The sequence below is a fragment of the Paralichthys olivaceus genome, chromosome 14 (assembly GCF_024713975.1).
Source record: "Paralichthys olivaceus isolate ysfri-2021 chromosome 14, ASM2471397v2, whole genome shotgun sequence".
In the NCBI taxonomy this organism is placed as follows: domain Eukaryota; kingdom Metazoa; phylum Chordata; class Actinopteri; order Pleuronectiformes; family Paralichthyidae; genus Paralichthys; species Paralichthys olivaceus.
This window is the reverse complement of record NC_091106.1, coordinates 19,104,109-19,129,855: the sequence shown is the minus strand read 5'-3', so window position 1 is coordinate 19,129,855 and position 25,747 is coordinate 19,104,109. Positions and strand designations below refer to the sequence as shown.

Genomic DNA, 25,747 nt, shown 5'->3' with positions numbered 1-25,747 from the left:
ACACCCTTACACACACAGACGGACGCCATCAGGAAATCAGCAGCCAATCAGAATAATTTGACGGGGATGATGACAGGTCTGTCCGTGGAACAATCTTCAGCCGCTGTCGCCGAGAGAGAGCATTGTTATAATCTCTCTCTCACACACGGGCGCACACACACACACACACACACGAACACAGAAACAACCTGCTTTGCCCCACTACTGTAGTTATGACATTACTGTGTGTATTGAAAAGCATTGCCCACTGCTCACTTCTGTACGTGTATGTGAGATTGTGTTTGCGTGTCCAAACTGCTCACTTTCATGTTCAGTAACGCAGCGAGCATGTGGCTGACCGCTCCAGTGTGTTCATGCATCTGTGTATGTAATTTCGCCTGCGTAGGTGCTCGGCCCATCGTCGCGCTGAATACAAATCCAGCAGTGTGTCAGTCAAACTGGCGGCGTTAGTGTCCCTGGCAATTTCCATGAGATTCGATTTAGAGGGCTAATGTATAATAGGCCCTCGAAGGGAGGTGGGAGAGTATTAATTGAGATGGACTGAGTTAGGGAGAGGGAGGGAGGAAAAAGTGACAGAGAGAGACAGAAAGTGATGTTACTCTAAGCCGAGAGTGGACTCTAGTGGATGCTATCACTATCTCACACACTCTCTGCAGAGTGCGGCCAAAAAGGAAAAAGAAAACGGTCCAGATCTGTGCTGCTGTCTTTTCTTTTCATGCTCATGCTGAGCAGGAATACTGCTTATTCACCTTAAAACCAAAAGTATCTCCAATTATTTAATAGTTTAGTCAAAACTTCATGGCCAAAGTCTAAACACTGTTCATCTTCTGCTTAAAATCGTCACCTGACCTTACAACGACCTCACGAAACATAACAGTTCCCTAAAACATATGAGTTCAGCTATTGTTCAAAAAATACCCCAACGAGTCTTTTTTTTTACCATTTCCAAAAATGTGTCACTGAATTGATAGAGCTACTGAATAATAACCCCCCCGACACACATACACACCTGACAGAGAAAGGTCAGAGGTCAGAGTTCAGGGTCACAAAGCAGGATCACCACACCTGGCAGGGAATTAGGAGCTTGCTTCACAACAAAGCAGCAGCGTGTGTCCAGGGATGGGGGGGGTCTTATTCCTGATCATTACCACGACACCCTGCTGCCATACGGAGAATCTCTGGCATAAAGATAACTTGCTTACACAATCATGTGAATCTGATGAGTGATAATGAGGTAACAAATTAAATCTGACTAATTCTGTTGTAGGTCAAGTAATTCTGACCATATCACCTCGACTGATTATAGCTTGTTGAATCAATCAGTTAAATATCTGTACAACTTCTCCTGAACGTTTGCACTCGTTGTTACTCAGTCATGGCAGTCGCCATTTTCATGGAAACCCATGAAATCCACCAATGTGTGTTTATGTGTGTGTGTGTGTGTGTGTGTGTGTGTGTGTGTCAGGCCGAGCCTCCCTGCGACCACTTTAATGCACTAAGATGTTGTCGAGCAGGAATGTTATTGATGTTTCTACGGCAACCTAGGGCTTGAGCGGAGGATTATGGTGGGAGAGAGGGACAAGAGGACGGAGAGAGAGAGACAGAGAGAGAGGGAAAGGGTGAGAGACCAGGAGAGGAAAACACAAAACACGTTGCCGATTGAAGAGAGTGGGAGGATGAGGAAGTGCTTTTATTTCACTCATATATCTTCTTTTTTGAGCAAATGGAGGCCACTCAGAGTAGCAGAGGGGAGAAGAGGGGAATGGTGGATGGACGTTGACTGAGGAGGCTGAGGTGCGACTGGAGGAGACAGAAAGCTGGGAGTCAGGACTAAGCATCTGTTTGAGATTCAGAAAGTAAATTCTGCGATTTACAAATATTATGAGTAGTGATTTGTGAAATGTTAGCAAGAGTAAGAATTTTAGATCAATTCCCTTTTGTAAGAAATAAAACCAATTTTTCTATGAAAAAAACACATTCAAATTAATGAACTATTTTGGGATTTACTTTTAAAAAACTGCCAGTCCCTGTCTGATAGTGGTGTTGACAAAACCTATTTCTATTCCAAAATGTATGAAGCTGCCCAAATCAACCCGAATACACCGAGGAGACACAACATTGAAAGCTTGTTTTAATGTTGTTTTTGATGAGAGTTTATTTTTTCCCCATGTCGGTGGAGAAACTAAAACAAATCTACATATTATACAACGTCCTTCAGATCATGAAACGTGTATTAACCCCACAACAGTACCAGGAATGTGTGCAAAGTTTTGGGATCGATGTGAGCAAAGGCCCTCATCATCACAAATTCCAGAAAATTAAAAAGGGCATGAAACACAGGAGGCAGAGACGTGTGATTGGTCAAATGAACAATGACAACATGAAGAGAGCCAGAGTAACACAGAGACACAGTCGTCCCAGTCTGAGCATCATTTAGAGTCCAGCTGGCAGAAAAGGGCGTTCATCACCATACGTACCCTTTTAATTTTCTCTCTCTCTCTGTCTCACTCTCGCACACACACGTACACACACAGATGTAAAAATACAAACAGTCCCTCTCTACCTCTCCCTCTCGCTCTTGTTCTTTCTCTGCATGTCCCACATCAATCAAATCTACTCCCAAAATGATCATCTGTTTAAGGCAGATTATCTTAGGGAAAGCCATCTATCGAATTACAATAGCACTACTTTATCCACCTCGCCAGACATCATCCCTGGAGTGTGTGTCAGCGTGTGTGTGTGTGTGTGTACAGCCACAAAACAATGTCCAGTGCAGCTTGTTTCCACGCGCCAACATCCATGAGTACATACACACCTCTCACTCTCCTAAAGCCAAATTGTTTTGCATGCAGTTTGTTTTTTAAGAGAGCATTTGCATAATTGTATGGTATCGTTGGACTCCGGTTCAGGTTCATTCCCTTTTCAAATCAACAAATATGTACTTCTCCTCTTAAATCCCAGTGAAGGCAGACATGCCAATGCATCTCTTTAACTCTGGAATACGAGCAGAGGGATTCCCACGGCAGACCTCGACCGAGTGGGATGAAACTGCTTATATTTCATCATATTTAAAAACTATGGAGACCAGAAGACTTTGCTCACTCCAATTAGAGTATTAAATGATAAAGCCATGCAGTCAGTTAATAGACATTTTAATAGGAAAAATAAGACCAAAACTTGTCTGTATCGTTAAATACTTCCATTGGATTAAAGTGTAAAAGAGTGTTAAGCCCTCTTAGGTCTATTTTTCTGGCCATCTTGCACCCTCGCATGGTTCCATGCATTTTGTGATCTTATATGAGTTTTTCCACTGTACATCTGTGTGAGCATTTATCTCGAGACCAATTTCTTATAATAATCCATTTATATTAATGCATGAGAATTTCCTAGCTGTGAATACTAGTTTCTAAAAATTAGTTCTTGTCCAAGTCCTCCTCCACAAACAAAATCCTTGTAGGAAGGCCTAAAGCTACTCCAGCCCCAAAAAACAAGATGTGTGTAAACCCAGATTAGAGCTAGAGAGGCATTACGATACGGATGACGCTTGTTTCAGAGTTTGGTGTCAACAAATAGCCTCATGATTACAGAGACAGAAAGTTATTCTGACGAGTAATTAAAAGAATTTGCACTGCTGTTGCCAACACCACTTAATAAAAATAGCAGGGGAGACGTACACAGGGTTGACTGTGTGTGTGTGTGCTCCTCCGCCAAGGGGCCTTGTGCTGCGGGCACTCTCAGTGAACAATCAAAACAGCTCAATTTAGGCTTTATCTGCAGCTCAAGCACACACACACACAAACACGCACACACACACGACTGAGACAAAAGAACAGTGCAGTGAGGAAGGCAGCAGAAGAAAGCGAGAGGAAGGAGACATCAGGGAGGTACAGCGGTGATGATGGCAGCAGTTTGGAAGGTCAGGTAAACTTGGAATTCGATGCACACGGCACCTGATCAATATGTTCCGTCTCTCTCTCCCTCTTTCTGTCCCCCCACCCTCCCATTCTCCTTCTCCCCCTTTCACCTAGGAATACTAAGACCTGGCAGTATCGACTGCTGCCGACCACTAGGCGATCCATAGCAAGGGGTCAATCAATTAAGAGCACACATAAGAGCGCACATCAAGGCAAATACGTAGAGAGTGACAATGTGTAATCAACTGTTCACTGTATCCTCTTTTGTCCCTCCTGGGAGATGGAATAAAGTAGAAAATAAAAATTAACTTATGCACAGGGCTACAAAAATTAAATATAAAACTAATAGAGAATCTGCTCCATCTCACATAAACTACAGATAAGTAAAATCATGCAAACACAAAAATAATAGACATTTCACGACTGTCTATAAGTGTCACTTTGTAATTCCTTCCTATTGTTTGTTTTGTTTGTGATCCAACAAGAAAGGTAGACAGTTACTTAGGAGCTGCTGTGTGTGTGTGTGTGTGTGTGTGTGTGTGTGTGTGTGTGTGTGTGTGTGTGTGTGTGTGTGTGTGTGTGTGCGTGCGTAGGCAGTGTAGTCTTCCTCTACTGCAGCACGGCTGTCAAATTACAGCCACTGCTCCCACCTTGAGGCCAGAAGAGGTACTGCAGGTCAGGGGAGCAACACTCTGGCCCCTGAGAGGAAAAAGCCTCGTTCTGCTACAACTTCCACAACGTCCTCAGCCTTTTGTTGTTGCTTTAAGTGGATCATGGAGCAGGTCACTCAACAGTGATGGATGTGGTTGGAAACTAATAGTTTTTTATCATCTATATATCTCAACGGTTTTCTGTTGTGCTCTTTTTAGATAAAAATTCCATGAGTTTGGATTGTTCAAAATGAAAAATCTGTATTATTTATGATTATTATTAATTCTACTTCAAATACTATAATTTTAACAATATAAAAACATATTTAGGAGTTTTGTTGAGTTGTTTCCTTTCTTTTTGGGCTTGTGTTGTTTTTATTTGATAGTAGAGACTCAACAAGAACCAAAGGAAAAGACAAACACAAGGGACGACAGCCAGATTTGAAGCTGGGACACAGCAACTACACATTCCACGCATCTCAGCACCTTACCTGCACAAGCTAAAGGTGGCGTTTTAAAAAATATGTGCGCTGTCAAAGTGTTTTTCTTCAGTTTCAGACTCATGTGCTTCAGCTAAAATGAAGAGTAAGCTTTGTAAGAGACACCACATTTAAAGCAGCATGAAGCTGAAAGAGGAGACAGAAATTTAACCAAATTCAATGTGAAACCACTCAACAATGACACTGATTAAACAGAAATGCATTAAGGATGTGATACTGGGAAAAAGGACGGTCTCACACCAACAGTCAGAAATACACAATGCTTCGGAATTATGTCAATAAACTAAGCTTATTGACAGTTTGGAGCTAACAATAGTGCCATCGTGTGTGTGTGTGTTATTGGCCGTGGTCAGGGTTGTTATGGCGATGACAGCACTTCTGGAGGCTCCTGGCCTGTTCCTGTGTGATTGTCCTTTGCAGGAAGTGACGTCACCTGTTTGTCCTTGTTCCCCACTGACACAGGAAATGGACCACAGAGGGATAGTCTGTCTCTCTGTCTGTCTGTCTCTGTTGGCCTGTGTTTCAGGTTTAAGTACCTCAGTCCATCCACAGTCAAACGCTGTCAAGGATGTTGGATCCTGTTTGTGTCTCACTTCCAAAGCAGCTGTCTTACTTTGCTTGTCCATGCTACACAGGTGAACGTATATAAGGCTAATTCTGGAATGTGTTAACCTTTTCCTTCAATATCTGTTGAGACTTTGAGCATATACATAAATTACCTTTTATTTTCTTTGTAGACCCTCCTCCTGAAAAGATCATACAATCAGCTTGCTTAGCAGGCTTTTAAGATTTAGGAGGTCTCAATGAGCATTTGTAATCCCTGGGCACCCGCAACACCCTTCTCTGTTTAAGTGCCATTAATGGGAATCTTGTAACTCTAGGTGCTTCTGGCAAAAACAAATTCTAATTCACAAGAAGAATTGCCTGACGATAACTAGAACAAATAAAAGATAAAGAAGTAAAAGGCCAAGGAGATCCATGAGCTCAGTTGACTGAGTTCTTAGTTCAGACACACACACTGACAGAGGAGTTTGCATCTTCACGTCATTTGTAAAAACTAGGTTTGGGTAATTTTTCAATAACTAAGGGAACATTTCTCTTTAGCTCTCTCAGCACTGTAGGACTCCTAATTTCACCAGCACAGTATCATATGAGAATTTTAATAAAACATGAAGCACCATTGATACAATGCAAAAGTTTTTTTTACATCTGCAGTACCTACTCTGTGCCTCTGGCCTTTGCGTCTGTGTGTTAGTGTGTGTGTGTGTGTGTGTGTGTGTGTGTGTGTGGCTCGCCTACTCCTCTCCACAAATGACAGCACTGTGGCTAACAAGCACTCCTGCCCATTTTGACTGGGCAACAAGGGCTTAATGACAAGTCACATAACAATGGAGAGGAGAGGGGAGTACAGTAAAGCACTGCAGCCACACTATCAGTCTGTTAAACAATAACTTGTCAGCCCTGATCTTCTCTCATCTCTCTCATTGTGACGCAGATAAACAAATGACACACACACACACACACACATACGTGTACCTGTGCACGTAGGGTCATACACACAGCAAATTCTTGTTCTTGCATAAACAAGCATATTCATTAGCAGAAACAGAAAAACATGCTCAGTGTCCTTTACGTAAAGAGGAAGAAGCTCAACAAAGTGCAAACTCTCTGTCTCCCTCCCACACACACACACACACAGGCAGACGGGCAGGCAGTATAACTGGCGGTACAAGCAGGGTTTGATGACAGCCCCCTAACAATAGGGAGCAGAGCAGCCTAGCTATCTGCCTGTCACACAATGAAGGGGGCACTGCTGAAGAGGTTGTCACCACCAATACATGTAAACACACATGCACAAACACCCTGAAAAAGAATCATCACAAAAATAAAAACATGAGTGTGTATCCCAGTGGACACACACACACACACACACACACACACACACACACACACACACACACACACACACACACACACACACACACACACACACACACACACACACACACACACACACACACACACACAGGGGTAATTCAGAGCGCTGCCATTTATGTGAAGAGCGCTCCGTTTTCCAGACTGTGAGTGGAAGTGAATTTGCTTTTTCTGTCGAGTGCAAGTCAGGTTGGATTAAACAACACTTGGCCAGTGCTGATGGGTTATCACTGTGCATCTGTGTGTGTGTGTGTGTGTGTGTGTGTGTGTGTACTCTGATGATGCCCACAGGCGCCTGGGTTTGATGCAGGCAAATCTGTAGACAGCCCCCTTCTCCTGTCGGGACCCATCTCTCTCTCCTCTTCCTCTCAAGGTGTCCTTTCACTGTTTTCTTGCTCATCATCCTTCACTTTGTTTGCATCTCTTCTTTGTGTAGCTCACTCCTCTCCTCCTCGTCCCTGTGTCTTCTCTACACCTCTGCTCTCACTTGTAGAGGTAGATGTGCCACAAGCTACAAGATTGTAAAACATAGTTTTATTCTCCTGTAGGGGGCCATGTGTTTATACTGCATTTTAATAAAGCATATTTTATTAATAGGAAGTATAACACTACCCACAATCCTCAGGTGTAGTAGCGACGTGTCTGATTGGTGGACCTCCCTGTTGCTACGGAAATATTTCCCACAACCGCAAAAATCACGTTGGCTACGATCGGATCATTCAGTGTAACAACACTTTACAAAATGCTATAAACATACAAGAGAAACTACAATGTACTGCAACACTATGTTAACAACAAGGTTAGTTCAAGAAGGACTGGCTGGAAGTTGTTGGAAAGGGGTCATTTGCAATGGTTTGTGGGATGCGTAGTCCCTTTTTCCAATTTCCAATATTTTAAATATTTACTTCCAGAACCAGAGCTATTCTAAAGACGGACGGTCATGTTGCACTCTATAGAAAAGCTCCATGTGTTAAACCATCAGCTGGACAAGAATTTGTATTTTATATATTTTTTTAAATCACTAAAAAGAAAGAGAGGAAAAAAACATGTCACCTCCGACAGCTTGTACATACACAGGCGTTGCAGATATGAGTCCTCCCCCGTTTCTATCAACTCTGATTATTCTTTTAATCTAATGCAGATATAGTCCGAAACCACCGAGAGCTTTGTTGTAACTTGTAACACTTTCATTTTCCCACTCATGTTATTATATTATGGGACTGTGTTATCTCTGAGCTCTAGGGATGCCTCTTTATTGTGCTGAGCCAATAAAACAAAGACTCGGTAGCAGTGCTGGGTAGTAATTAACTGGTCTAATGAGGAATTCATAGAGCACAGATATCAATATTGGAACAAAACCAAGTTTGAGGTTTTTTTTGTTGCTACTGACAGCCATGGAAACAAAGAACTGAATGATATCCCAATGCTATTCTGTGACATTTTAGAATAATAACGCTCAGTTTTTAATCAGACTGTTACGATACATGAAAGCAGCCGCCTCGGTCAGAAACAAATTACTGAAAGATTTTTGAAAATATCTTTTGGTAATGAAAGCATGCAGTCAGGCATGGAAATCAATGCCCTGCCAAACAAAAATCAACTTTACATTTCCTTATAGCGCTTTCATTGAATGTGTTAATCAGCTATGTGTTGCAGTGAGGCTGGCATTATAGTACACTTGTTATACACAGACTCAGGCCTGAATACACAGTACACATACTTTTCATTTGAGGGGTCGATTTATTTAAGGTTTGTCAGAGTATAAACATCATCTAAATGCTGTTAAAAACATGAGACAGAAATCTTGCACTGGATGATGTTTAAATAACAATTCCAGGACTGCCGTTTTAAGCTCTAAATGTTCATGCTCATGCTCCTCATGACTAAGTAACTGCTTATTATGAAGTATTTTGTTGATTGTGGTCTTTTCACTGAAGTTGTTGACAATGAAAAGATAAAAATACACCACTCAAGGCTACACTACACCAGTTCCTGTCATCATAATCAATCTGCTGCTTTTGAATTCAATGCGTCCTGGTAACTGACAAATATCTGCTCTCCACTTTATGATACATACTGTTGTTAACACTTGTCCATCATGTGTCATCATGGAGACAACTTGGTTCCAGGTGGTTTTACTTTTTGGCCATTGTTATAAAGACACTGCAGTAACAAGACGCGGGTAAGAACGCTCCTGAGGAAGTTGTCAACGCCACTTCTGAGATGACGGAGAAGAAGTACGTACACTGAGGAGGTGAATTGAAGTTTTTCTATCACTCTCCTGCTTTTGTTGTTGAGTTTTGGTGAATTCAGCTGTTCCACCGTCTGTCTTTTCCATCTGTGGGGAAAGGAGAACACTATTCCCCTCCTCGTTTTGGTTACACGGTGGGTGACACAGCTCCTTTGTGCCATAAAGGTGCATCGAGGTGCCATTTTTTCCTTGAAAACCGCATCCCGGTGACAAAAACAATAACATTGTAAAGGATCATAGCGAACCATTATTAGTGTGAATGGTGTCATATTTCCATCTATCGATCTAGCGTTCTAACTAATACTTATACATATTTGTATTTGCGATTTATTGTGTAACGCATGACTGCAGGGTCGTCTAAGGCCTAAGGTATCTGCTCTATCATCTTCTGCTCTTTCACAGACTTCAGCACATCTGTTGTTGGGCTAATTCACCCATAAAAAAGGTGCTGAGTCTGTCACTCAGTGAGTAATACAGATCTGTGATTGTGCTCAATTGGGTGGTTTGAGGGAGCTGCAAAAACCGAGGGGTCCTGTGCGAAGGAAAAATGAATGAAGAAAAGACCAAAGAGCCTCAGTAAAGGAGAGAAGAGTAGCACTAATGGTGTCTGGATTGAAGTTCGATGGACTGCGAGGCAAAGGATCAGAACGTAGCACTTGATCCTGCAGCACTCTGGCAATTTTAGCCATGTGAGTGCTGATGACATAATGACCCACCTGCCTGGTTCAGGACAGGAAAGAGGAGGATCGAGTGGGATGGCATCATGAACTGTAGCAGCAGCAGTGCACTGCGACAGGTGATGTGTGCTGTAGTGGATCTGAACAGAACTAACTTGTTTGGGAAAAGTATGTTTGAACTCACCAGGAAGAAAAACTAACCAAAGGTAGAACACGAGTTATAATTAGAACGTGACATTACTTTTCTTTCCCAGTTAGATTTGGTCAATCCTGACAGCAGGAGGCTGACAGAAATTTACCACATAAATCTAAGTGACAGCAATGATTTAAATGTGTTCCCATAATTACCATGAATTGTTTTTCCTTTTGGTTATTTTACCGCGAATAAACTTTACTTTTTACCCCAAAACTTTTGAGTGTACACAGTTTTTAAAACATTGGTAAACCAGCTAAAATAAAGCAAACAGACTTCTGTCCCATTACCAGTAGAGGAGTTTGCCTTTCTGTTTTTTTTCCTCCATGGGTCTCGTCAGAATTGCATTTTGCTCGATACAAGGAAAAGAAGTGGTGTCGCACATTGTTGCCAAAATGTAAAAAAACTATTTGCGCACAAACATGTCTGACTATTTAGTTAATTCAGAGTTTTGAAAACATGTTAAAAATGCATATATATATATGCATGTATGCTATAAACACTGTTTGAGCATGTGGGTGCTATTTAGTGTGGGTGCATTCAAGTGCTAGGTTTGCTTATGCGTTTCATGTTCATGCACCAATGTGTGTTTGTGTATATGTGTCCGTCTGTGTCCCAGTGAGTCTAATGGTCCCCGGAGGCAGGCCAGCGTCCATCAGCAGACAGCAGGCATTAGTGCTCTGCCTGAGTATCGATGGACCACTGGTGCTTGACAGCGGGCCCCTCCCCGTGGTCACAGCACAGGATGAGTATATCTGCGGCTGTGTGTGTGTGTGTGTGTGTGTGTACTAGACCCAGTAAGTGTTTCTGATACATACGCGTATATACACACAGAAATAGAGAGATGTTTTCGTGTGTGTTTGAGAGACAGAGATGTCTGTGAGTGACCCCTGACCTCAGGCTATGTGTCACAGCTCTGTGTGTGTGTGTGTGTGTGTGTGTGTGTGTGTGTGTGTGTGTGTGTGTGTGTGTGTGTGTGTGTCTATGTGTGTATGTGCGTGTGTGAATGAGGGGCCGCCCGGCTGTCATCGATCTCACACGCAACAGGCCAGCACTTAACACTTGGACTGTAGCGACTAATACACTCACACCCTCTATTACTGCCCCACTGGAGGCACAGCGTGTGTGTGTGTGTGTGTGTGTGTGTGTGTGTGTGTGTGTGTGTGTGTGTGTGTGTGTGTGTGTGTGTGTGGCCTACTGCCAAACTCATGCTGCTGCTGTTCAATGGCAGCACAATAGATTACACATATAACAGTGTAATGATATATCTCTATTAGACATTCTCCTCTGCTGTCCCCTCCTCTCTCCCCTCTTCTCTCCTTTCTTTCCAGTTCATGTTAAAAGGATGTTCGGATAAAAACTGGATTAGTCGACAAAATACAGACTTTTTGAGTGAAACCAATATTGAGTGTTGTTGTTTTTTTTATCCAGGACTGTTAAAAAACCTGAACTGTTGTTGTAGCCATCGTGACTAATGTCCTCTACTTCAGCTCAAACTGTGATGTTTGCGGCCTTAACCAGAAAAAGTTGTTTTCGCACCTAAACCCCATTCAAATTGTGACTATTCCACAACCTTAACCATGTGGAAATCATTATTTTAACTTTGATGATGAAGGTCTGGGCCAAGCAACTTCTGCAGCTGTTTAAGTTGGACTTGATTAGTTTTCTGCATTAAGAACTAAAATGACTGGGTTCTCATTTACAGATTTTCAATTGCTATACCAACTACTGAATGCTTGAATTCTGTCGTCAAAAGTCATGCATATGCGAAGCTGTTTATTCAGTAGTCTCAGGACTCACTTTTTCATAAACCTTTCCACCAATTTGTGCTGCAGACCAAAAATAGTTCATTGTAAACAAAGCACTTTACCCGACAGTGAACACTTAACGACAGCAGCGGATCAGACGTACTCATAGTGTTATGGTAGGACAGGAGAGGCAGAGGCACAGAAGCTAAAACATCTGTAATTGCTGGTGGTAGTAGCACCATAATGGAGCCTTTTTCTTACTATTACAGACAATGCATGATACGACACACAACAATCAACTGTACACCAAGGTGGAGGAGGCGGACAACATTAGATCACACACTGAACAACAGAAGGAAACATGTCTTTGATACTGTGGATTTGTTCACATATATATATTTGTTAATCCCTGAAAGTTTCAACCAGATCACCACGGTAATTTGAGTGATTTAAGATTGAAACAGTCAGGAATTTTATCTCAGTGTTGATTCTCCAATATGAGGATTTATGGTTTATACCATATCTAAAACCACCAGTCTCTCCCTCTCTCTCTCTCACACACTAAGTCTAGTCTTCATTCTTTCCAGTAATACCTTGTCAAAGCAGCTGGCTAACTGAAGCTAAATATTGCTTTATAAACAACAGGGCATTATCCGTTGGGCTATCTAGCCTCTCACTGCAGCCGCCCGGGGGCTAATGTCCAAATGAGATGGTTCGTTTCAGCTCCCTCTGTCTCTCTCCCTCTCTCCCACTTTCACTTTTCTATGTTTATCTCCGTGACCTTGTCCTTTTTTCCCCCGTGGAGGTAAAGGACAGGAGGCAGGAGTGGTGGAGAGAAGAGGCATGGTGAGGAGAGAGGAGATAAGGGGTGATGGCCATGGCTGCCAGGGGTTTTGTGTGTGTTGGAGAGGGGCATTAAAGGACAGAGAGGGAGGGAGGGAGACGGATAAGAGGAGACAGGAAGCTTTAGGCCATAGACCAAAGACCAAGCAGCCTCTTAAGTGATCTGATTGCCTTGCTTGAGAACTGCAGTGACCACGCTCAGAATGGTTACTAATAATACATCTCCATTTAGCCTGACCCTGTAAACACACACATGTATACACACTCACAAACAAGCAGGCAAACACATGCACTTATGTGAACAAAAGAGATCACTCTCCTGTCTCATGATGACAAACAATTAAAACTACACACAGACATGTGAGCAAAGAAAAACTAAAGAGAAATAGAAACAGATGTGTGTTTGTGTGTTTGTGTGTGTGCAGGACGAGAATGGCCCTAAATGACCATCATTGATTAGCTGTAGCCCTCTGGCTCAATTAGGGCACGCCATGTGTTTTGGACTCACACAGAGGTATCCACATCCATGCACACGCACACGCACAATCATCATAAGTGGATGTTGGATTGAGACAGACAGAGAACATGGAAAGTAGAGCAGAAGTCGAAAAACTAAATGAGCGCAGATGAGGACGAATAAAATGCTGACAAGAAAGTGAAAGAAAATATTTAAGTGCAAGATACAAACAAAATATCAATAATAATTTTAAGTATTAGGCTAAGTATATACTAAGTAAAAAATATGAATATTAAATATTTTACTTAACTTCAACTTTCTCAACTATATATTTTGTTTTATTTCCTCAACAAAAGAAGTCACGTTTTCACCCATGAGTAGGATTGTGGTGGAGGTACGGCTGTCTGCATGTAGTTCCAATTATTTTTTGAATTATTCTATTTTCAAACCTGCTACAAACTTTTACACATACAAATGGGTGATAAATTAAAGTTGATCCACCGCAGCAGCTTCTGTGCTACTTGTCTCTTAAGGTCTTGAGGGTTGAACACCATTCTTACAAAATACAGTCATTCATTTGGTGTTTACTGTCTTAAATGTCCCCCACAGATGTTAAACTGCATTGATCTGGTGACTGTAAGTGTAAATGACATTATAAAAATCAATAAGGTGTACTTGACATGTAGAATAAAATTGGAGTAAATATTGCAACTTGCCACCTCACACAGCAGCATCAACCGTCACCCTTTAACTAGCGTAGCTATATCAGAGAATGGGTTTTTTCTTCTTAACAGCTGCCCCCTCCCTCTGGAACTCTCTACACCAACACGTCAGAGACACTGACCTGTCCACTTTTAAATATTGAGGAATTTGTTAAATGTGCAGTTTGGTTTTCCGTTCATTGGGAAATGAAGTAATCTATTACAGTGCCATCTTTCATTCAGACTGTCAAACATTATTCCTGTTTCTATAAACTTCATGTAGGATTTCATTGGTGTTACGTTTCAACAACAACGAAACAATAACGCTGACAACCAACAAAGAAAGAACTCAGAGCGGACGTGAGGCAATCAAAGAAAAAAAAGGTTTATTTACAATATTTAAATGAAGGCAAACAACAAACGTAGGTTTGAAAAATGTGGGGGAGGGAGGTACTGTGGGCAGTTCCTCCCTCCCCCACATTTTTCAAACCTAGCGTAGTTATCACAACTCTTAATTAGGGACGTTAATCCCGATGCAGGATGGTTTAATTCAACCTGTGTCGCAGCCCTCTGGAACTCTCTTCCTGCCGACATACGCATCGCTGAATCTCTCGACATCTTAAAAGCTCTAGCTCTTCACTAAGGCCTGTTTGGTGTTATTACTTTTTTTCTTTTCTCTTCTGTATTGTCCTCACATACATATTATTATTACTATTATTATTATTATTATAAGCACACAGTTTTGTTTCTTTCCTCATTATATGCCACATTTGCAATGTTGTCACGCAGTTTAATCATTTTGACGGCCACGGTCTTCTTGTCTTCCAGTCTCATGCACCTTACGACTTGTCCAAAAGCTCCCTTTCCGAGAACTGACTGCACCTGGTATTTGGAGGTAAGCAGGCTCGTTGGAACCAACTGGTTGGCCTTTGCAGGTAGCATGGCAGGCATGTATCCTCAAATTTTGGTGTTAAAATGAAGAAAAATCCTCAAATTGTTGCATTAAATGAAGAAATCCTCTCTCTCTCTCTCTCTCTCTCTCATTATTATTATTTGAAATTAAGTTTTCACCTGGGAATGTTTGTTTATTTGTTAAAAACAGGATTATACAAAAAAAAATAAAAAATCATGTGTGGGATTGTGGCAGAGGTTTGCACCAGTTATTTTTTGAATTATTACTCACACACACAGTAACAGAGGCATACAAGGACTTAGAGCACCCCCAACTGGGAGACAACACTGACAGAGAGAGAGACAAAGTGAAGCACTGTATTTTTGCAAACACAAGTTGCACATTCACATAAATGAGGCCTCTGCACATACAGTAGCTGACGCTCACTGTAAGGTGTAACTTATTATTCAGGTATCCTTTCTATCTCCATTTGTTTCCCTCCCGCTCTCTGTACTTAGACACTTCACACCCCTTATGGTTGTGTTATGTAGCTTATAGTGTTTGTGTAATGTAGTTAGAGCTGAGCAAATGTTTTCCCACACACAGTCCAAACAAAAGCCAGGTGACATTCACATTCACACACTTACACACACATATCCACAAAGACAGGCACACCATGAAAGAGGTGCAATTAGAGCATCCCACTCCAATTAACCAGCTCTCTAAACAAATCCACATTAGGCCCTCCATTGTGGCTGCGCTCGAAAACAGCCACTTGGGAAAGCAGCATAAAAGCTCCAAGTGTATTTCTCCTGCTGGACACGTGTGCATGAGATGTGTGTGTGCCTGTGTCAGTGTGTGTGTGTGCACAGACTGGCAGTGGTTACACACTGGCACAGAATCCAGGCTGTTGTGATTGTGGTGGTGATGGGAAGATTGTGCAATCAGTGGTGGGTGGAGAGTGAGAGGAGGCAGAGAAGGAGGGAAGAAGCACAGCAGAGAGGATGGAAAGCAGCGAAACAGGGAGGAAGCTGTTAGCAGCAGCACACAATGAGAAAATTAGAACCTGTAGCACTGACAGAATGAGTCACAGCTCTGCTCCCAACTTACTTTAAAAAGCTTCTCATCATATTTATGATTTAAATATTCTTACACCTACAGGTTGTGATGAATGAGAAGTAGTGGTAGATATACAAAATACCCCTCATGCTTGAGAGAATAATTCTTTAATAAGGTCAAAAAGTCAAAGAAATATATTTGTGAATATTGTTGTGTCTATCTTTAGCTCAGTTGCTGTGTGTGTGTGTGTGTGTGTGTGTGTATTAATACGAGTGACAAAGTGCTGAAAGTAACTGCATATAACTAAATAACTTTTACAGTTAGAGAAAATCTAAAAGTTGATTAGCATTTGATAATAATTGGATATGATTTAACTGTTTTCATTCATCCATTCGTCTTTTCAAAATGTGAAATAAAATCACAATGTTTGTATACAGCTCAGGAATCACAACGTGTCTAATAGATCTTAACAATCTGAACAAGATCCTCTGTCCTTTACCCTCGACGAAACGTCAGGGAGAGTAACAAGTGTCCCCCCCTCCCTGGACAGACAGAGGGACAAAGATGTCACGTGTAGCAGAGCGTCAATGTTTAAAACATTTATGCGCAAAAGAAAAATGTCAAACACAAACAATTTCAAAGTTGAAGCTCTGATATAAAGAGAATAAAGCTCCAGCACAATGTGGCAGTAAACAGAACGGCAGAGCAGCGTCCGACCTCTCAGCCTGAGGCCCCAGAGAGATGCTGCAGCTAGTTAGTGATTAGTGCAGCGTCCCTGAGGGCCACTTGAAAATCAGTTTACTTTCCCCTCAGAGGCCGATGCTAACTCACATTAGCATTTAGCACACCCATTAGCACCAACTGACAGTTAAAGGCCCCCGTGGGTCTATTTAGAGTCTCCAGACACAGAGAGAGGGACTGTCAGAGTGAACGAGTGACTGAAGCAGTTTGTGCATTAAAGCTGTACAGTGAGTCACCAAGCAATTTAATGGCTTCTTAGCTAAATAGCAAACACATTAGCAGTTTTAAGCAAAGACATGTTGACGGGTTGAAGGCTGACGGGCAGCTGCTCCGTCTCTCTCTGTTGATGATTCTTGACAAACTTGATTTACCGCACTGTGGATGTATGCCCTCACCAACCAGAGCAGTTTCCATGTGTATATTTCTACATACTTTTTTTTTCCACTGACATGTTGCTGCATTGTCTAGGTGTGTGCAGAATTATTTATAGCGCTCTGTAAAGTTTTTTCCGTCCACGCAGTCGGACCTCAGCTTCAGTCGTGGACATACTCGCAGGTGGTATGCGAAGCAGTTCTTTCTCTCACGTGAGAACTTGTCTTTCACTCTTCAGTCTGAGTATTTGTCATTTGGAATCTGTTGCACGAGTGAGACATTCGTACATGTGCACCCTCACCACAGCCATAGATTGAATGAATTATGTGGGAAACAATGGGTGACGAAAAACTATTCAGATTCCAGAAGGCAGCTTTGGAGAGTTTCATTAAAATAAATGCATATGCGGCAAAATAATTTCCCTTGTGAACCATTCCAAGCTATGATTACCACGAGAGTTGGCATAGCAACTAATATGTTCTGTCGGACTTCCTTGTTTAGCCTCTTGAGCTTTTAATACATGTGGTTAACTTTTTTCTTCAAACATGAAGTTGGAGTATAGGTGGTATGATGATTGTATGTGTGTGTGTGTGTGTGTGTGTGTGTGTGTGTGTGTGTGTGTGTGTGTGTGTGTGTGTGTGTGTGTGTGTGTGTGTGTGTGTGTGTTTTAATAGGGCCAGTGTATGTGAGCTTAGGCACCATGGGGGGACATTGCCAGGAGGGGTACACACACTGGGGTCGGGTGACTTAAATGGAGAAAAATCCAATAATTGTATCTGTCCAGAGGGAGGGCGAGCTTTTAGGCAGGGGAGCGACCTGTTATTACTCTTTCTTTTTTCTTTCACTCTTTCATTTCATCCCCTAATTCTAGGGTGAAGGGGTAACCTAAGAAAGGGAGGGATCGGAGTGGAGAGACATGAGGGTTACAGCCTGAGCTTGCTGTTAAAGTATGTCCTTGTAATTAGCTGAGTATTAAGAATGGTGACAATGCAGGAGCACTGGGCAGGGAAGCACCCTTTAACGCTCTACTCATTTCCTGAACTTAATCCCCACCGCTTACTGGTAATAGTGCACACACATCTACACATACACACACACACACACACACACTCTCTTTCAGTCATGCACAAATTCACATAATCAACTACTGGCTATAATGGGAGAGGACTCCCTCAGCAAAGCTACACCCAACTGCTCACCTTCAATCCCTATTGTGCTCAAAGTCATAATGGTGCTTTACTGCAGGGAATTTCTTCCTGCACGAGCATGTGTGTGTGTGTGTGTGTGTGGTGGGGGGGTGGGGGGTGTAAATTTATGTCAGCATCTGCACATTAGCATCAAGTTGTGTGACTGTTTACTTCTCCAGTGTCAGGAAGACTCCAGCACCCAGCAGTACTTAGGGCGAGTCCCTGCTTCATGTTGTCTCTGGTGAATGGATGGAGGAGACAAGAAGCGAAAATCAATTACTTACAATTAAGTCAACCGGCAACTCTTTCAATGTGCCCTCGAGCCACTCAAGTCTTGCTTACGCTGCCTCCTACCCCCAACCACTGCACCACAGAGTGACACGCACACACACACACTGCATGCATGCCCACGTGCAAGCTCACTTCACAAGACACATCCACTTACTGTGTGAATGTCTTTTTGTATTTAGTGGTTAAACTATAGACTAAGAAACAATTACTGTGGCAACAGATAAAAATGCTTTTGAACAGTTTAGAGTTTTTCAGTCTAATTTCTATTGAACAGATAAAAACATACAAAAGGAAGCAAACATCATATCAAATGGAATTTGCTGTGCCGGTTATTATTCGCTTGGCTTCTTAAAAACATCTTAAACACAACTCTTAATGTCCATCATAAATATTTCCTCAACTTTTTTTTACAGCGGAAAAAGACTTTCATTTGAAAGCACAGAATGTATTTAAGCTACCAGCTACTTCCACCCATAGACTATAACTGTTAACCACCTATTGATCCCTGGTAACCACTTAACCGCCTGTACCATTACAAAAACACTGTAGCCCGTCATGTTACTGACGATTTAGATAAAATGAACCCCCGTCTGACCACAGCATGTAAACAACAGACAGGTTAAGTCTTTGTGCAGGTCATTTTCAGAGTAAAAACAATGTATGACTACAAATCCTTCTCTTTTCTAATTGAACGGAAGCTCCTGTAGGTACTTACAACCTAAGCCGTCTATTCACTCTCTCCTAAAGCATGTTAGTGGGGTATCGGGGTTGGATATTATGAGGAAAATTTCTAAAGCCCAGTTGGGGTTATCTGATTTTCATTTGAATCAGCTCATGCGGTAGAATTTCTTTACATCTTAAAAACTCTGATACCACTGACGTCACAATGTGAACTTGATCAGACGTCTGGAAAACAAGTTAAAAATGAGTGAGGACAGTTGACTACTTATTGTTTTTTTTAATGTGTCAACAACAGTTGTGTGTGAATGTTAGTTCTAATAAGTTATCCTTCAAAATGCCCCATATATTAAAGAAAATGTATATTTCTAGAAATTATAAAAGGGAACCTACTTTTAATTTAACAACAGGTCCTGATTGACTTGCGAACAAATCACATAATGATCTGAGAACAAACTTTTTATTAATGCTGGTTATAATCACTGAGTTATTATATAAATAAATGAGGAATGGAGTTTATAGAAATATAACATATTCCTGGCAACAGAGCAATTAACTACAATAAATAGAGATATAGAGAATATGAGCAGGGGCATGTTTATCAGAGTCAGGGGAAGCGTGTGTCGTATTCTTGCTCCACATTGATTTTTGTTTCAGTAGCTTAAATAAAAATAAGACGAGCCACCTGAGCTCAGTCCGGAGCTCACCAGTGGAGAACGATTTCTATAGAGAGCATGTTATAAACAGCGCAGAGGGGGACCACAAACCTTGTCATTGACACAACAGTCTGTGTGTGTGTGTGTGTGTGTGTGTGTGTGTGTGTGTGTGTGCCTGCCAGCTCCCAGTCTAGCTCTATTGTCTAACAAGGTCTAATTAGCACTATGGCAAAATGAATTAGCATAATTATGCAAACAGGGCTTCGCTGTAGGCTTGACACAAGGGGAGGCTACGGGGGGGCACCTATTACAACACATACACACACACACACACACACACTAAGAACACTTGGACACAACAAGCAACACATTAAACACACATACATGATGGGATAGATCCACTGGCTACAGAAGACGCTCACACACGCAAGCACATACACACACTGTATGCACATGCATACACACACACACACACACACACCTGTCTAACACCGCAACAGCACACAACCAGAACACACGGCTTCATGTTCGTGTTCACTGAAGATCGGTTTATTTGATCAGACATGTATCTGCCACGTTCAGAGACGATATACTGCAGTAACAGATGCTGACACTTCCTGTAACAAACAGTCACTATACACTGTGACACACAAAACATAAACACACACACAGAAATGACCAGCTAACTGCCCCCCCCAACTCACCACTGCTCTCAATCACAACACTCAAACATTCTGGGCTTATAGTATTTACCAGCGGGGGTGATAGGTGAAGTCAGTGGGAGATAATAGGGACGACTGAAGGGACTGAAAGGCGAGCAGGCATTCAGACAATGACAGCTGGAGTGAAGAAGGATCTATTTAGCTTCATTAGGATGCCTGGCTCTTGATTACACACACACACACACACACACACACACACACACACACACACACACACACACACACACACACACAAAGACATAATAATGCAGGAAGAGGGAAAGCTTCGCTATAAATGAGATTGAACTGTATCAGTGGCACTAAAACATGCAGCAACGATAATGTATTCCTGTTTGTGTGTGTGTGTGTGTGTGTGTGTGCACTGTGACCTTTGCCTGCAACATGAACCCAACAAGTAACTCTACAAACCAACAAGTCCTCTTACCGAAAGCCCTGCAATGTCAACAAGCTTTACTTAAACCCTCTCTCTCACACACACACACACACACACACACACACACACACACACACACACACACACACACACACACCTTCTCTTATGCATTCTTACTCACCCAACCCCAAGGGCCTGTATTGTGCTCGACAATCCTGATCCCTCGCAGGAAACAAGCACCCCTAAAACCCCAAACAACGCCGCCACAAAGCTGCTCTTACAATTACAAGCCCCCTCTGCTGGCTCAAGAACCGGGAAGGTCGGAAGTGCAGAGTTCAAATAGTTCAAAGTGATCAAGAACAGTCTGAAATAAATAGGCCTCCAAATCATTCGGTGACAACATAATGAGCTACAAGTGTAATTGCAGATCCATGACTTCTAGGTGACCACCAGAGGGGGTGATATGTACTGTGACCTCTCCTCATGTGTAAACACAAACAAAATATATATCAGCCATAACATTAAAACATGTAACTGGTCATTATTTATGTCTAATTTGTTTAGTTTTGTTTCAATTAGAAGTTTAAAGAAGTTATTTAAAGTCATATTTTCATCTCATGCACCAGCAATAAAACATTGCTGGAGCAAAATACAAGAAAATAATAAAATAACAATAAAATAAATAAAAATAAAATGCTATTTGGTGTTATATATGATGTGGATAAAAAGGAATCTCAAACCAACATGGTGTCTTCCCTCAAATAGCTGTTAAACAAATGCCAAGTTCAGTGGCATATACTTCCTACACAGATACAGCACAGTATTTGCCAAAAATAATTGTGATGTGCGGTAATATCACAGGTGATATCGACTCTGCACATATCCCTTCAGATCGTCTCAAGCATGAGACAAATTGACAAAGACCCACAGCACTTAATCCTGAAAATGGGGAAAGTAAAGTCATCTTCCCAATGCACACATGTAATGAATTTAATGCCCCATGTTTGTATTGTTGTGTTCTTTTGTATTTATTAGTATTATCATTATTGTTCTTGCAGCTCAATGTCACGAGAACCTGCCTTTAATCGGGACCCGGTACATCACAGAGCTACATTCATTCGTCTTTTATTATTCCAACTTTTGCTCGATTACATTAAAATTTGGTTTGAACTGATCATACCAAAGCTACTTAATGTGACAAGTGCTGGTAAAATATTGCATGGATATGTTAATTAATTGCAAAACTTAATAAGAAGAATAAAAGCTGACCCGCGGCAGTAAGATGAAACCCTATGGGACTCGTATGATTTGGGCCCAGTCAGATGCAAGTTCTCTGTGATACCTCAGTGTCGTTAAATGTAGTTTTGTGAATTCTACAGTCATTTCCTTCAGTGCGGTCTTCTCTGTAATATGATGCTGTCTCTACAAACACATCCTCATTGGAACCCCACTCATCTTGAAATAAAACCACTGACTGCAGCTTATGTCACCTTAAGAAACAACATATTGTTCACATACGTGCACAGTGGTGGGACAAACACAATGGCCGGCAGAGAGCGTCATGCTGAGAGGGGGGGGGGGGGGATTTTAAGCTGAGTCCACACATTTTGGAGGCAGTGAGCTAATCCGGCCGGACTTTTTAGCCTGCTATTCAGGAGGACAAGGACCCCTAGGATTTGGGCTTGTCCGCACCTCAGGGGAGAGGGATTATGAAGATAGCAGGAAAGGTGGAGAAGGTGTGATGGTGGCCAGAGTGAAAATGGGTTTATTAACAAGAGTGTGTAGATTTTTGTGTGTGGCTGTGTATCTTTGTGAGGAGCACAAAATACTAGGTGTAGGTGTGTGTGTGTGTGTGTGTGTGTGTGTGTGTGTGTGTGTGTGTGTGTGTGTGTGTGTGTGTGTCTTTAGAGGGGATTCTCTCTGACTACCACCCCCAAGAATATACCCCTGAGCTCTGACAGGGTCGACTCTGGGCCTTTCAGAGCCTCCTCTCAACCAGTCCTAATTGATCTCACGCATTACTAGTCCCAAACACGGGATGGAGAGGGAGATGGCTGGCTCATTGTCTGAGGAATGAGGTCCCCTTTGCTTGTGGCTCTCCACTCCTTGTGCACGCTCACACACATACACACACACACCCACACTCCACCTCTGGCATGCCCACCCACCATTTCCTCTTCTCCCCCCTTTCCCCTCCTCTATGCTCTCATCTCCGGCTGTGCTAATCCACTGGCCAAGTCAGAAACTCAGTTACCCATCTGGCCGAGCATGACTCAAGCTGGGAGGGAGAGGGATGGAGGGCTGGGAGGGGAGAAGGTAGAGTAATGAGGGGGTTAGAGGTGTAGATTGAGAAAAAGGGATGAGGACGGGATATACTGTGCTCAGCCTGGAGAGGAGGGAAGAGAAACTGGGGCAGGTATGTTTATACAAGTTACTGAGGGAAAAATGAGGAGAAAGACAGAAGAATGGAGAGAATCAAAAATCTGTGAAATACAAAGAGCACAGTGGGAGCTGCCAGAGTCCTACAAGGACGATGACCTCTTCTGTAGCTCGCTAAAGAAAAAAGTATTGATCCTATTGTCTCCTTGTAGAGAAAAGGGATCATCCGTTCTAGAAGCTCTGTTGTGACTTATATAGTCTGATCCCAGTGTGCAGTGAAGTAGCCTCTAGACATGGTCTTCACCTCTGACACTGACTCCTGTGGAGCCATCTGGCTGGTTAACACTAACACTAACCCACCATGCTCGTCATGAGCCATCAGTGCCTGTGAAGACAGATCTTCACTCAAACAGATTCATCATTCATTTTTTTTTTTTTTAAATGCCAACGTGTCGATGGAGCAGGTTTCTGATGAAGGTTTGGTAGATTGTTTGAATTAAATACAAGTCTGTGTTTGTAGCTGACATAATGTGGCCTACAGCACCAGTTTTAAAATACCCCATTTTTTCACTTTTTAATTACACTGAAGGAGCTAAGATCCAGTGGAGAATTTGAACTGGTGCAAAGGGAAATAATAAACAGCCTTTTCAGGGGACGAAGAAATGTGTAAACTTTACGTGTGGCATTACATACACACATACACACATACACAAAGAGACACAGTGACAATAGACACATCTCAGAGTGAGCAAAAACAGCCTGTGAAGTGAGATCTGATCACAAATGGTCACAGGAGAAATATTCAGGACACACTGCATCCATTTGTGATGGGTTCTCTCAGGACGGATGTTAATGCCAGCTCTGAACAGAGCATCTGTTGATAGGAACAATACTGCACCACAGGAAGTACTACTGTATATCAGAGAAAAGTAACAAAGGAGGACAGACTGGTTGGTCAGAGATTCATCGAACTGTAAAACAATGACCCAAGATAATGAGGGGCAGCACAGTCTCTGAACTTAAACTTCACGGAGCTGCTTTGTGATGAGCAGGACAGGAAGTGAAAGAAAAGTGCAACAATCAAACACGACAGAGAAACTGAATTAAACTCAGTCAAGCTTCACAATATGAAGGTCAGAATCCAGGCTCATGTTTTGGATGATGTGACTTCACTCTGTATCACAGACCGTGTGTAGATCTCACTGAGCTTTTCTCTCAAACTGTCATCACTGTTCACCGAAGTAATAAGAGTGAAGTGTGATTTCACCCTAAAGGACGTCTGAAGTTAGTTGGGAGGAAAAGGTACATGACACAAGAGAAACGCTCCCTTCAGAGAGATAGAATCAAACCACCGGCATCAAACCATCAATCAAACATGAACCGCAAACAGCATGAGGTGTGTGTGTGTGTGTGTGTGTGTGTGTGTGTGTGTGTGTGTGTGTGCGTGTGTGTAGGTAAAATACACAGATACAGATAAGTAAGAAGATAGAATTTGTACTCACAGACGTTACCAGTGTTGTCGAAACTGTTGAGCACTTCATTCACCCTAAGAGGACCCAGGTTATCCCTGAGAGAAACACAAATATAGAGAATTATACAGCAGCAGAGGAGAATGTGTGTATAGTTAATCACCATTTTAGACTCATGGCTTTTTTCTAATGAGAAAGAATTTGATGTGTCATGTATTTACAGTTCTAGAGGACAGCTTGGGCCTTTACCAAACCAAACATTTACCTCGATTGTGATTAATGAATGAATCGGTTCATGGTCTGAGGCCGATCATGTGTTCAAATATTTTATCTCACTAACTTTTACCCACATAGTCTGATGTGCCGTGGCATCATACTGCATATAGTTGTCTTGTACTTTATCTGTGCCAACATGAAACTACAGTTACGTGTGCATCCATTCAAGTGTGTGTGTACCTGAGTAAGGCACTGTACTCCGGAAAGTACACACTTCTGTACTCCACCCACTGGTCATCTGAGGTATCACTGGGGTCTTGTGTCACAAGCCTTTTCCTGCTGAAGAGGTTAAACGTGGCGAACCTACGAACAGATGCCTGTTTGACCTCTGGACTGTCCGCCTGCGACTGACGCAACACCTGAGAGGGGTACAGGAGTGGAGATAAAGGGGAGTTCATGAATTTCAATAAAAAAGGATCAAATCCTAGTATGAGCTATAAAATCTGAGAATTTTCTGTATTGGCTCTGCTACATTTCAGCTCTTTAGAAAGGAGGAGGCGGTGACAATCAACAAATTGTACACCTTTAATATCTAATGGATGTGTTCTTCACTTGATGTGACACTTAAAGTCTGAAGCACATTGAGTTTATTACTGTGCCAGGTGGAAAAAGTGCAGAGTGTGAGTTGGAGGAGCCTCTCTCAGCCAAGAATAACATCTGTCTAATGCCCATCTATGGGGAAAAAGTGAAAACACTTTTTTCAGCTACTGCTCCTGTGTGTTTGAGGTTCTTGTGCATGTAGGTAATGAGTTTCTGTGGCGACACGAGAGATAAGATTCTAAC

General features: G+C 42.1%; 1 protein-coding gene across 2 annotated transcripts in view; it reads right to left on the bottom strand.

The window, feature by feature from the left end:
* camkmt (calmodulin-lysine N-methyltransferase) overlaps positions 1 to 25,747 on the bottom strand; it is a 91,617-nt gene that overhangs the window by 63,947 nt on the left and 1,923 nt on the right. For both annotated transcript variants that reach the window (XM_069538663.1, XM_069538664.1), the window contains exons 2-3: positions 25,145 to 25,323; positions 24,722 to 24,786 (exon numbers count right to left, since the gene is read on the bottom strand). In XM_069538663.1, the coding sequence (XP_069394764.1) occupies positions 24,722 to 24,786; positions 25,145 to 25,323 (244 nt within the window). The remainder of the gene's footprint in view (positions 1 to 24,721; positions 24,787 to 25,144; positions 25,324 to 25,747) is intronic.